The sequence below is a fragment of the Euleptes europaea genome, chromosome 2, assembly GCF_029931775.1.
Source record: "Euleptes europaea isolate rEulEur1 chromosome 2, rEulEur1.hap1, whole genome shotgun sequence".
Classification (NCBI taxonomy): domain Eukaryota; kingdom Metazoa; phylum Chordata; class Lepidosauria; order Squamata; family Sphaerodactylidae; genus Euleptes; species Euleptes europaea.
Window position 1 is genome coordinate 129,982,807 of NC_079313.1, and position 14,171 is coordinate 129,996,977.

Here is a 14,171-nt window from a genome sequence, read left to right on the forward strand (position 1 = left end):
TCTGGAGACCAAGTTCTATGAGGAAATGTTGAAGGAGCTGGGTATGTTTACCCTGAAGAGCAGAACACTGAGAGGGGCCATGATAACCATCTTCAAGTACTTGAAAGGCTGTCATATAGAGGAGGGTGCCGAGATGTTTTCTGTTGCTCCAGAAGGTCAGACTAGAACCAACGCGTTGAAATTAAATCGAGTTTCCGTCTAAACATTAGGAATTTTTTTCTAACAGAGCGGTTCCTCAGTGGAACAGGCTTCCTTGGGAGGTGGTGAGTAGGGCTGTTGATTCGGTTCGGTCCGCAATTCGGTTGATTCGGTTCGGTCCGCAATTTACCGCAATTCGGCAGTTTTTCGGTTCGGACGAACCGAACTCAAAAAGGGGGGGAACCGGGGAGCCGAATTCACCGAGTTCGAGGTGTTCCCGAATAAATTCGGCGAATTTGGCCCCTTTAAACAGATCTGCGCCTTCCAGCTGGAAGGCGCAGATCTGTCGTCCCCCCCCCCCCCGCGGGCCTCCAGGGAGCTACCCTGGAGGCTCGCGGCGGGCCCTTTAAATAGATCTGTGCCTCCCGGCCGTGAGGCACAGATCTATTTAAAGCCCCCCCAGCCCTACCGGGACTCCCGGCAGGGCTGGCGGGGGGCTGGCAAGACCTTGTTTAAAGGGCCCCCGCGCACCTTCAGGGAAGCCCCCTGAAGGCGTGCGGGGGGGGGGGCAGAAGTTTTCCCCGAACTCCGGATCCCCCCAAATTTCCGGGGATCCGAAGCAGGGGAGTTCGGACTTCGGCACGGCCCGAATAAAAACGGGCTGAATTTTGCCGAACCCGAACGATACCGAATTTTTTTTTCCAACAGCCCTAGTGGTGAGCTCTCCTTTCCTGGAGGTCTTAAGCAGAGGTTAGATGGCCATCTGTCAGCAATGCTGATTCTATAACGTTAAGCAGATGATGAGAGGAAGGGCATCTTGGCCATCTTCTGAGCATGGAGTAGGGGTCACTGGGTGTGTGTGGGGGGGAGGTGGTTGTGAATTTCCTGCATTGTTCAGGAGGTTGGACTAGATGACCCTGGTGGTACCTTACATCTCTGTGATCCTATATAAGTCAAAAAGAAACACAACATAGCAGCTCAGGTTCGGCTGACGAAGCTCGTCCCAGTTTGCTACTGGAAGAAACTCCCTGCCCATTAGCCACAGAGTTTGCTTAGCTTGCTTGCTGGTAGCAAGCCGGAGCAGCTCCTCTTGGGGAACGCCCCCACCCTCATTTGCTTCGACACCAAGTGAGTTCAGCCACAAGGAGGCTGGGGGGGTAGATGGAGTCAGCACTGAGCCCCCATCAACATTGAAAGGTAAAGGTAGTCCGCTGTGCAAGCACCAGGTCATTCCTGACCCATGGGGTGACGTCACATCCCAATGTTTACTAGGCAGACTCTATTTATGGGGTGGTTTGCCATTGCCTTCCCCAATCGTCTACACTTTACCCCCAGCAAGCTGGGTACTCATTTTACCAACCTCAGAAGGATGGAAGGCTGAGTCAACCTGGAGCCGGCTACCTGAAACCGACTTCCGTTGGGATCAAATTCAGGTTGTGAGCAGAGCTTTTGACTGCAGTATTAAGCCTGTATTATTTGCAAATCTCCATTAACTTTCCCACAGAACTGATTATTTGCAAATGCCAGGACGGCTGGGGCTGAACGAAGGCACCTTCTGCTTTCCCTCCAGCGCTACTTTCCTCTGCCCTTGCCTTCGCAGTGAATGGCAAGAATTCAGCTAGGGGGCATTGCTATTTCATAAAAACACAGCAATTGTTTACAACTGAATTCCTCAAAGTTGCTCTCGTGCCTTCAAACTGCTCACCTGGCATTCCCCCGAGGTAGAAATTCTCTTTGACGGTCACAGGGATAACTTGGTTGGGTCCCACCGTGTAATTTCCCTCTGTATCCACATCTACCTGGACCACGTTGCTACTCTTGATAACTTGGAAAGAAAGAACAGGTGTGCTGAGACGTCACATCCCTATCTCGCACTGTCATTTATTTCTGTAGTGCTTTTAAAAATTCTGCCCTTCATCGTCAAAGGTCGAGATGTTTCTTCCTGTCATTGACTGAGTTTCAGGGGGATGCAGGATTGGAACCTGGATCTTCCCAACCCTACCTCTATGCTCTTAACTACCACCCTTGTTCTTTTATAAATCCACCTTTCTCCCAAAAGGGAGGCCCAGGGCTGGGAACAACCACCACAAAATTCACATAAAAACCACTGCCTGAAGGCAGACCAACCTAAATAAGTGTCCAGGATCTGTCACAGATCCACCCACCCCATCCTCCACAAACGTCCTAACTCTTTAGTACTACAGAAGGAAGGAGGAAGGAAGGAGTTGGTTTTTATATGCCAACTTTCTCTAAAACTTAAGGAAGAATCAAACCGGCTTACAATCATCTTCCCCTCCCCTCCTAACAACAGACAGTCTGTGAGGTAAGTGGGGCTGAGAAAGCTCTAAGAGAGCTGTGACTAACCCAAGGTCACCCAGCTGTCTTCAGGTGAAGGAGTGGGGGAACCAACCCGGTACACCAGATTAGCATCCGCTGCTCATGTGGAGGAGTGGGGAATCAAACCCGGTTCTCCAGATTAGAGTCCATCGCTCCAAACCACCGCTCTTAACCACTACACCATGCTGGCTCTCTGGAATGCTGGCTAAACGGGAGCTTTTCTGGGAGGGCTTTTGTAGTGCAAAAAAACCCCAAACTTGATAATGTGCTATAGCTGAACACAACCTTGCAGTGGATGTGATCATATGGAACTGCTGCAAAGAAGGGAGTTGTGCAATGCAGGAAGCAGTTCTTGCTCTCGTGCAACACGCCAACTCAGTCTTGGCAGGATTTTTGCAACCCAACTTGTATCTGTTCATTTCCCTTCTGCCTTTTCTCCAAGGACAGAGAATGTGTTGTCCCCTCTCCCCCAAACCCTCTTCTGGTCTCAACAGTGGGACAGGTACCAAAGGCCATATTTGAAAGTTTAACTTGCGCATATAATTGGTTCTTGTAGGTTATCTGGGCTGTGTAACAGTGGTTTGGTATTTTCTTTCCTGACGTTTCGCCAGCAGCTGTGGCAGGCATCTTCAGAGGAGTAACACTGAAGGACAGTGTCTCTCAGTGTCAAGTGTGTAGGAAGAGTAATATATAGTCAGAAAGGGGTTGGGTTGAGCTGAATCATTGTCCTGCAAAAAGTATCAAAGGTAATGTGCTAATCATTGTCCTGTAAGTATCAAGATAATGTGCTAATGAGGGTGTGGTATGTTAATGTGGAACCATTGTATCCTGAAGTGATCTGTTGTGTGAAATCCAAAGCTAATCTGCATGGCTATTGTTGACTGTTGTTGACTACAGTCAACAACGTCAGGAAAGAAAATACCAAGACCACGGTTACACAGCCCGGATAACCTACAAGAACCAATGAACTCTGACCGTGAAAGCCTTCGACAATATTTTGCGCATATAATAACTGGCAGCCTCTCCCCAGGAGAGCTGAATAGTTCAAAATCCCCCCTCCCCAAGTTATGCCTTGCAAAATGACCCCCCCTCCGGAGTAACAGCAGCCTACGGGGGGGTATCAAAGCACCCAATTCGTTACAAGGATCCTTACCTGCGATTGTGTGCCATTGGCCGTCACAGAGCGAAGGGCGGGCCACGGAAGCAGAGAATTCCCCAGCACCAGTGTTAGCAACCACCGTGACCTGAAGCATGCAAAGATTTCAGAGAAATTTCTTTCAGGATCGCATAGCAGAATAAGGTCCCAAACAACCTTGCAGTATGGGCCAGCTAGTTTGGCGTCTTCCATGCTCTGGGCTTTGTCGGTGGTGGTGCTTTCCTCTGGCAGAAGGAGCCATTCCTCGGCACAAACCGCTGTCCTAAAGGCTTCTTCCGCTGGAGGAAAGCCCCTCCACCGGCAGAATGAATAACAAACCAACACTGGCCATGGCAGGCTCCTTTCTGCGGAGGCAGGAATTATGCAAAGGTTTTCTGGTTCCCTCACGGTCACATGAACACATGAAGCTGCCTTCTATTGAATTAGACCCCCTTGGTCCATCAAAGTCAGTATTGTCTACTCTGACTGGCAGCGACTCTCCAGGGTCTCAGGTAGGGGTCTTTCACATCTCCTACTTGCCTAGTCCCTTGAACTGGAGATGCTGAGGATTGAACCTGGACCTTCTGCAAGCCGAGCAGATGCTCCACCACTGAGCCAGGGCCCCTCCCCTATTGTCTTATCCCAGGGTTTTCAATAAAGCAAGCCATGACCCTCAGTTTGCAAGCCCTGAGCAAGGCTGTTAATGATAGAACTTTGTGTGTGTGTGTGTGTGTCGTCAAGTCACAGCTGACTTATGGCGAACCCTTATGGGGTTTTCAAGGCAAGCGACATTTTGGAGGTCATTAATTCACAGAGCCCCCGTAAGTAGGAAGTGACTTGATGGCGCTTGACACACACCCTGGCAGTGAATCCCACTGTTTAAGAGGTAGTAGCACTGCCACCAAATGATTTCACTTCAAAAAGGATGTGGGCAGGACTGAGCGAGTGCAGAGGAGAACCACGAAGGTGATCAGGGGCCTGGAGACCGAGCCCTATGAGGAAAGGCTGAGGGAGTTGGGAATGTTTAGTCTGGTGAAGAGGAGGTTGAGGGGGGAACATGATTGCTCTCTTTAAGTATCTTAAGGGCTGTCACTTAGAGGAGGGCAGGGAGCTGTTCCTGTTGGCAGCAGAGGATTGGACTCACAATAATGGGTTTAAATTGCAGGCAGAAAGGTACTGGCTGGATATCAGGAAAAAGTTTTTTTACAGTAAGAGTGTGTTCAGCAGTGGAATCAGCTACCTAGGGAGGAGGTAAGCTCCCCCTCACTGGTAGTCTTCAAGCAGCAGCTGGACTAACACCTGTCAGGGATGCTCTAGGCTGATCCTGCATTGAGCAGGGGGGTGGACTAGTTGGCCTGTATGGCCCCTTCCAACTCTATGACTCTCTGCTTTCCCCAAAATGCCTCTCCTGGTGGGTGGGACACCCCCCAGGGAGCAGCATGAAAGGTGAATCAGAAATCCACAGCAGAAGGGGTGAATAGCTGTAAAACCACCTCTGGCTAAACAAACTCAAATTAAATCCAACCAGCTGTGTCATCTCAACATGGCCAGGTTTATTACAGTGGACTCAGACAAGGCTATAAGGAGACGTAGACTCTGAATATCTAGCTGTGGCCCAGAGTATTCTCCTCTCGTTTGCATAGCCCTTTTCAGCGTATAACCCCCCCTCCCTGCTGCCCCCCCCCCCTGCAGATTACCTGCTGCCCGTTTGTGAACAGCCTGAGGTAGTCTGTCGGTCCTGTGCCAATGTGAAATATCAAACCAGACGTGCTTCGGGGGCGAATTTCCAGCATCAACTCTAAGTCCTGCGCGATCGCCACGTACCCGTCTGGGGGAGAAAGGGAAAGACGGTCAAGGCAGCCCTGGGGGCCCTGTGGTGGTCTGTGCCTTGGGGAAAGGAATGGGATGTGGGGAGAATCTAAGGCAGGGGTGTCAAACATCAGGCCTGTGGGCTGAGTCTCACCCCTTGAGAGCTCTTTGTGAGCCAGCTGAGGCAGCCCCCCCCCCCAGCCACTCTCGATCTGGGCTGGTGAGGCATGGCCAGGTCCACCCAAGTGACATTTATGTCATATCCGGCCCTCGTAACTATTTAATTTGAGACCCCTGATCTAAGGGGCCCGGGGGGGGGGGGAGGGAAGGGTGACCAGAAGCCACAGGGAAGACAGCCTGAACTGTACCTAGGGTTATGTATCCTCCCTCCGCAGAGAAAAAAACGCCGCTTTCCAAAGTCCCTGTGTAACAAGGAGTCACGCCAAACACACGGGACGGGGAATCCAGGGGCTTCCGGTCCAACTTCAAGTGCCGGAGGCAGCCATTAAAGCTGTTGGCAGAAGCATCCTGCAGAAAGAAGAAGCAGGTTCTGAAGAGCAGATACTGGCATCCAAACACTCCAACAGCCTAGTCGCTTTAGGATGCCACCCTGTGATCTCTGAAGGCCCAGGTTTCATTCCTAGCCCTGTCACTGCCTTGCTGGGCGACGTTATGAAGAAGAAGAGTTGGTTTTTATATGCCGACTTTCTCTACCACTTAAGGGAGACTCAAACCGGCTTACAATCCCCTTCCCTTCCCCTCCCCACAACAGACAACCTTTGAGGTAGATGCGGCCACGAGAGATCTAACAGAGCTGTGACTAGCCTAAGGTCACCCAGCTGGCTTCGTGTGTAGGAGCGGGGAAACAAATCCAGTTCCCCAGATTAGCATCCGCCACTCATGCGGAGGAGTGGGGAATCAAACCCGGTTCTTCAGATCAGAGTCCTACTACACCTCTGCACCAGTTTGCCAACTGCACCAAACAGCCCTCAGAGAGAGAGACAGAGAAAGAACAAGGGCTCTGTAAACTCCCGCAAGTGTTCCCGACGAGTGGCTGTCTCTCCCTGGTTATTTAGCTACTCCGAAACGGGAAGGGATTATTTGATATGCTAGAGGCGGACAATTTACAGAGCGGAACGTTTTGATCAGAATCACAATACCTTTTAGGATAGACCACTTTGGGGTGACACGATGAACTTGGGTGTCGTAAGAAGAGACTAGCAAACACCAAGCTGCAGATTATAATTGTTTTGCTGATTGGTGGCATTCTCAAGTAAAGGCATTGCATTTGTTTCTATGTGCGTTTACTATGTATCGTATAACTGATGATTGGTGATTGCTGAGGAAGGCAACTTTGGCAAATTGCGTTTGGTTTTTCGTTTATATTACTGTGCGGTGTGCCTCTTTACATATTTGCGGTTAGCTGATATTTGTATTGCTGTACAATATATTTAGAGACTGCATTCAGGCTGTCGTTGCTTCAAAAGTGATTTCCAGTCAGATTGATGAAAATTGCATTTTTTAAAAGATTCGTTTACATTTTTGAGCCCCCTTTCTTTTGTTCCCTTAACCTTCTGATTTGAATGGCAACCCCAGCAAAGCAGCCACATGAATACAGGAAGCTGCCTTATACTGAATCAGACCCTTGGTCCATCAAAGTCAGTATTGTCTACTCAGACCGGCAGTGGCTCTCCAGGGTCTCAGGCAGGGGGTCTTTCACATCACCCGCTTGCCTGGTCCCTGTAACTGGAGATGCCGGGGATTGAACCTGGGACCTTCTGCATGCCAAGCCGATGCTCTACCACTGAGCTACGGCCCCTCGATCCACAGTGCCCATCCTAGAAAAGAAGCTTTTGCAGGGAGCCAAAGCAAGCCCCTCTCTTCTTCACATTTGGGCCAGGTACCTGGTGCAGCAACACGCTCTCCAGTTCCCCCAGCCTCGCCCTGTGCTTTGCTAAGCACCTGCTTGCTACGGAGGAAATGCACCAGGCAAAAGAGATCTCTCCACACTAGGCCAAACACTGCCGCGGATTAGGACCCCTCACCGGTATGTGAGCTTTGGCTTTCTCCACAGGTGCCCCGCCCACGTAGAACGGGCCGGAGAGCCAGAAGTCCCCAGCAGCAGGCAGCGACTTCTCCTGGGCTCTCAGCCCATCGACGGTGAGCTGAACTCTGCTTCTGTCTCTGCTGAAGAAGACCTGCCAAATGCAAGAACCGCAAGTCAGGACAGCACGGTGGTTACTGGTCCTGGGCAGCCATGTCTGCTTGCCCCACTCTAGATTACGGTGTGCGTGTTAAGTGCCGTCAAGTTGCTTCCGACTCATGGCGACCCTAGAATCAATGTCCTCCAAAACGTCCTGCCAGTAATGTAGTATCATCGGCATTACTGTCACATGGAGGGCTGTCATATGGAGGATGGTGCCGAGTTGTTTTCTGTTGCCCCAGAAGGTCGGACCAGAACCAACGGGTTGAAATTAAATCAAAAGTTTCCATCTAGACATTTCCCCACAACAGACACCCTGTGAGGTAGGTGGGGCTGAAAGAGCTGTGACTAGCCCAAGGTCACCCAGCTGGCTTCGTGTGGAGGAGCGGGGAAACGAATCCAGTTCGCCAGATTAGCCTCTGCCGCTCATGTGGAGGAGTGGGGAATTGAACCCGGTTCTCCAGATCTGACTCCACTGCTCCAAACCGCTTCCCCTCTTAACCACTACACCACACTAGTGTGACGTGGTTTTCATTCGAGAAAAACGTACCCTGTCATCTTCTGCTTCCGCCCAGAACGTGAACATGAGGCTCCGGCTGGGCCCCAGGGCTTCCCCCCCCCCCGCCCCTTTCTCACCGTGTGCCACCTTCCATCGTGGAACTTGTCTTTGCTCCGAAGCCTCAGTTTGTTCCCACCGATGTCAGCCAAGAGCACCAAGCGGCCACCAGAGATGAAAAGGGAGAAGAAGGAGTCTTGGGCCTCACTGGTCATGTAGAAGAGGAGGCCGCTGGAGGAGTTCAGCCGGACCTCCATGGAGAAGTGGAACCTGGAGGAGGAGGATTGGATATGGTTGACACAGCCTGAAATGTGCCACGTAATTATAAATCTTTGACTATGTTTAGGTGCTGCCTCAAGCACATTAATGAAAAGCTGGAATTAGGCTGCTTTGGGCTGATCCTGCATTGAGCAGGTTGTTGGACTAGATGGCCTCTATGGCCCCTTCCAACTCTATGTTTCGATGAATACGCACGAACACATGAAGCTGCCTTATACTGAATCAGATGTTCAGCCCATCAAGGTTGCCCCAGAAGGTCGGACCAGAACCAACAGGTTGAAATTAAATCAAAAGAGTTTCCGTCTAGGCATTAGGAAGAATTTTCTAACAGTTAGAGCGGTTCCTCAGTGGAAGAGGCTTCCTTGGGAGGTGGTAAGCGCTCCTTCCCTGCAAGTTTTTAAGAAGGTTAGATGGCCTTCTGTCAGCAATGCTGATTCTATGACCTTAGGCAGATGATGAGAGGGAGGGCATCTTGGCCATCTTCTGGGCATGGAGTAGGGGGTCACTAGGGGTGTGTGGGGGGGAGGTAGTTGTGAATTTCCTGCATTGTGCAGGGAGTTGGACTAGATGACGCTGGTGGTCCCTTCCAACTCTATGATTCTATGAGAGCTCCTCTTGTAAGCAGATCTGCTCAGTTTCCTAAGGCTAAGCCAGTGAAATATCTTAGCCCTGACGGTTCCACATTCTCACATCAGCAAATAAGAGGTTAACGAGAAGGCAGCTGAGACAACACATATGTTCGGTTTGGAATTTATACCTCTCTTGGAATGTTGCTGGAATGTCGTCAAATTCCAAACGGCTCACTGAGGATCCACCAAGCTGGAAGGAACCTTTAATGGCTTTGGGGTGTTTCGGCAGTTGGCATGTCTCCTCTTTCAGGACAGCTGTGCTCACCACCTGCGGGGAAACAGTTCGGAAATCTCTCTCCCTTTCCTCCCTCGACCTGACTTTGTTTCAAGTGAAACAAGGCCTTTGCAAGGTTCCAGACACCAAGGCCATTTTTGCAAGGCTGTTTCCCTCGCGGTCACCCCCGCCGACTGATCTGCTGCTTCGTTTTGATTATGCCTGCCTTTCCTGACCATCGCCTCGTTCTCCCCGTGTGTTTTGCCCATGTTTTCCGGATGCTGTTTTCTGGAAAATCCGAAAAATGTGGGCAAAATCTATGGGGGCGAGAGGGCAAAGAGGAGCAACAGCTGCTACGTGGCCACATATCTCGACTCGAGTGGAAGATACAAGCATCACTTCTGGGCTGGACAAAGGTCACCGCCAATTTGTGTGGACTACAAAGGCAGGCCCCTCACCTGGCTAGCCCAGGGTAACTTGATCTCACCAGATCTGGGAAGCCAGGCAGGGTCGGCCCTGGTTAGTACTTGAAGGGGAGACCGCCAAGGAAGTCCAGGGTCGCTGCATAGAAGCAGGGAGTGGCAAATCCCTCTCCATCTCTCGCCTTGAAAATCCTATGGTGGTGCCATCAAGTCACAGACGTAGGATTTCCAAGGGAAGAGACTAACAGTGGTGGCTGGCCATTGCCTGCCTCTGCGTCACAACATTGGTATTCCTTGGTGGCCTCCCATCCAAGTACTAACCAGGCCTGACCCCACTTAGCTTCTGTGGTCATTTATGCATGGGTACTTTCACTCACGTTTGCCCCCGGTCTGTCTCGCTTGTTCCTTGGAGTTATGCATGAGTTTTCCATCCATTAGATATGACCTCGCTGCCAGCCCTCACAAATCCCGGGACTCCCCATTCCTCTGTTAACCCAATTCTTTCCTCTCCATGGGTGAAATCTCCATGCATAAGGCAAAGCGCGAGACGCACAAGCTTGGTTTCTCTCACAGCCAATTACTAAGCAGTGTGTAAAGAGGCAGGGATTCAAATGCTTCCTGCTTCCTTGGAGCTCTTTCTGAGCAGAAGAAAGGCTTTTTAAACACTCGTGGGGAAGGAGGGGTGACCACTTTTTCCAAGGAGAAAATGACCACCAAGCCGGGAGGAGGTTTCCGTCACCTTGGGTTTCCATTTGCCCTTCTTTTCCGACACCCTCATCTGCTGCGGCTGCCGATCCCGGGGACAGTTCATGGTCACGTTAACGCTCTCCGTGCTCTGCTGAAGGTCCACGACGACCTGTGGGTCTGATTTCCTGTTGCAGAAACAGAAAAAAAGCTCAACAGCTGTTCAGCCGGGACCACAGCCAAGCGGCACCTGTTAGGGAGGCGGGCCAGGCCTTTCTGACTGCGCTCGCCAGGCCTGGAAGCACAGCGAGTCTCAAAGCATCAAGGCCAGGTTGCCCTTGCAATGCCTGGATAACCACCAAATTCTGCTTTATTATTGCATTAATTAACAGCTGTGTGCTACACTGAAGTTGGTATTTAAAAAGGACATGTGGGACCAAGCCCTTCACCGTCCTTCACAGATGCCACTTTCGGTAAGAAGAAGAGTTGGTTTTTATATGCCGATTTTCTCTACTTTTTAAGGAGAATCTAACCGGCTTACAATGTCCTTCCCTTCCTCTCCCCACAAACCAAACCTTGTGAGGTAGGTGGGTCTTAGAGAGGTCTGAGAGAACTGTGACTAGCCCAAGGTCACCCAGCTGGCTTCATGTGGAGGAAGAAGAGTTGTTTTTTATATGCCGACTTTCTCTACCTTTTAAAGACACTCAAACCAGTTTACAATCTCCTTCCCTTCCCTTCCCCACAACAGACACCCTGTGAGGTAGGTGGGGCTGAGAGAGCTCTAAGAGAGCTGTGACTAGCTCAAGATCACCCAGCTGGCTTCACGTGTAGAAGTGGGGAAACCAACCTGGTTCACCAGTCTGCCGCTCATGTGGAGGAGTGGGGAATCAAATCAGGTTCGCCAGATTAGAGTTCGCCGCTCCAAACCACCGCTCTTAACTACTACACCACGCTGGCTCTTCAGACAACTGCAGACAACAACTAACTTTCTACCTCTGAGGACCTTCCTGAGATGCGCACCCATGGGAGAACATTGGGAGCATTCTGAGACATGCACTTGGTTCATGCCAAGTGATGGAGGGGCCAACAGGCCCTGCATGAACTAAGTATGGGCCCTGCATAGCAGGGGTTCTCACAGTTTTCATATGTACAGTAACTGCACATACTTTTCTCCTACCAACATAAAACATAGAAGTCTCACATCAATTAATGATGGACCACTCAATATGTTATTTTTCAAGTTCAGTATTTACAAATACATGGCATTCCTTCCCACCAGAATTACAGCTCCAGTCCCATTAGAAACTTCCAGTGGCTGCTTTTAGAGAGCCAGCGTGGTGTAGTGGTTAAGAGCAGTGGTTTGGAGTGGTGGACTCTGATCTGGAGAACCGGGTTTGATTCCTCACTCCTCCACATGAGCGGCGGAGGCTAATCTGGTGAACTGGATTTGTTTCCCCACTCCTACACACGAAGCCAGCTGGGTGGCCTTGGGCAAGTCACAGCTCTCTTAGAGCTCTCTCAGCCCCACCTACCTCACAGAGTGTCTGTTGTGGGGAGGGGAAGGGAAGGTGATTATAAGCCGGTTTGAGTCTCCCTTATGCAGTAGAGAAAGTCGGCATATACAAACCAACTCTTCTTCTTTTATGTAAAAACCCAGACGCTGGGAATTCCTGCACTGGCACTCCCACGTCATACTTGATTTGGCCCTAAACCAAACAAGTCTCCCTGGGGAGAAGAAGGGAAGAGGCATCTGAAACAACTGGAGGGCCGCAAGTCCTGCCCGCACTCACCGCCTGACAAAGACGTTCCCGATGCAGCCAGAGAGGTTGCCCATTTCGCTGAGCTGGGGCATCCCACCCACGTGGAACAGCGCCCGTTCCTCCAGGGGCTTCTGCCTTCTGTGCCGACCGGCCCCTGGTTTGGTCCCCTGAAGTTGGTCATCGATGTAAACCTGGACCCTGAAAAGGAAATATGTTTTTGGTCTGAGGGGGCCCCACAGGCTTGAGTGAACCGGGGAGACGGGGGAGGTATGGGACTGCCAAGCGAGACGAGGGACGGCTCCGATAAGTACCCTGTGGAGTCACTGTAGATGGCCACGTAGTGGCTCGTGTCATCTGCATAGGCATCCTTTGTGGTCAGTTCTGTCGTCAGGACGTTCACGGCCACTCTGCCGTTCTTCAAGGACACCTGGCAGACGCCTTCCTGGGCAGGGAGAAAGAAAAAAATGGGCTCTCAGCTTGCCCCCCAGACTATTGAAGATAAAAAGAAAGCCATTCATATTCAAGGCTTCAGGTAAGGCAGCTGGAGCTGCCCTATGAGGAGCGGTTAAAACGCTGAGGGCTGTTTAGCTTGGAAAGAAGGCGGTTAAGGGGAGACATGATAGAGGTCTATAAAATTATGCATGGTTTGGAGAGAGTGGAAAGGGAGAAGTTTTTCTCCTTCTCTCATAATACTAGAACTCGGGGTCATCTGCTGAAGCTGGAGGGTGAGAGACTCAAAACTGATAAAAGGAAGTATTTCTTCACACAACACATAGTTAAATTGTGGAACTCCCTGCCCCAGGATGTGGTGACAGCTGCCAACTTGGAAGGCTTTAAGAGGGGAGTGGATATGTTCATGGAGGAAAGGGGTATTCATGGCTACTAGTCAAAATGGATACTAGTCATGCTGCATACCTATTCTCTCCAGGATCAGAGGAGCATGCCTATTATCTTACGTGCTGTGGAACACAGGCAGGATGGTGCTGCTGCAGTCGCCTCGTTTGGGGGCTTCCTAGAGGCACCTGGTTGGCCACTGTGTGAGCAGACTGCTGGACTTGATGGGCCTTGGTCTGATCCAGCAGGGCCTTTTTCCAGTAACAGAGGATAAATACACAAAGCCAGGGGAATTATGAATGATTCCCTTCACAGGAAACCAGGCCTAAAGGATCGGCAATGGCACAGTGGCAGGCCCCATGCCTTGTATACAAAAGGAACCAGGGTCAATCCCTGGTGGTGGTGGTGGTGGTGGTGGGGAAGTGCCATCAAGTCACAGCTGGCCATAGGGCAGAGTTTCCCAAACTCTTTGAGTCATGGAGCACTTTTCAGGAGAGAAATTCATCACGGAGCACTAATTTTCACCTATGCCTATATACTAAACAGAACAACAGTGGTATTTTACTCTCAAGTTTCTTCATGGAGATGCTCCACAGCAGAACACCTGCTCAAAGCAGACAAATGGCATGCCTACTAAAAACACAGGCAACCAATCAAGTGTCCCGAACTTGCCTGGCACCCTGAGAGAAGGCAAGAGTCATCCTTGCTGATCTATCTCTCTAGGGGAAAGAAGCACTTTTAAGTACTCCTTAAAAGGCAGTGTGGTGTAGTGGTTACGAGTGATGGACTCTGATCAGGAGAAGTGGGTTAGATTCCCCTCTCCTCCTCAAGAGCAGCTGACTAATCTGGTGAACCACGTTTGATTCTCCACTCCTCCACACGAGTGGCGGAGACTAATCTGGAGAACTGGATTTGTTTCCCCACTCCTACACATGAAGCCACCTGGGTGACCTTGGGCTAGTCACACTCTCTCAGCCTCACCTACCTCACAAGATGCCTGTTGTGGGGAGAGGAAGGTAAGGCATTTTGAGACTCCTTAAAAAGGTAGAGAAAAGCAAGGTAAGAAAACCAACTCTTCTTCTTAAGAACATAAGAAAAGCCATGCTGGATCAGACCAAGGCCTAACAAGCCCAGCAGTCTGTTCACACAGTGGCCACTTCCTTCAAGCCTT

The 14,171-nt window shown here is 50.7% G+C and overlaps 1 protein-coding gene across 1 annotated transcript in view; it reads right to left on the bottom strand.

The window, feature by feature from the left end:
* Positions 1–14,171, bottom strand: part of LAMA5 (laminin subunit alpha 5) — a 261,360-nt gene that overhangs the window by 564 nt on the left and 246,625 nt on the right. Inside the window, 10 exon segments of the mRNA XM_056844902.1 lie at positions 1,844–1,963; positions 3,629–3,719; positions 5,308–5,438; positions 5,788–5,947; positions 7,465–7,617; positions 8,259–8,448; positions 9,215–9,354; positions 10,462–10,594; positions 12,197–12,364; positions 12,478–12,608. Of these exon segments, the coding sequence (XP_056700880.1) occupies positions 1,844–1,963; positions 3,629–3,719; positions 5,308–5,438; positions 5,788–5,947; positions 7,465–7,617; positions 8,259–8,448; positions 9,215–9,354; positions 10,462–10,594; positions 12,197–12,364; positions 12,478–12,608 (1,417 nt within the window).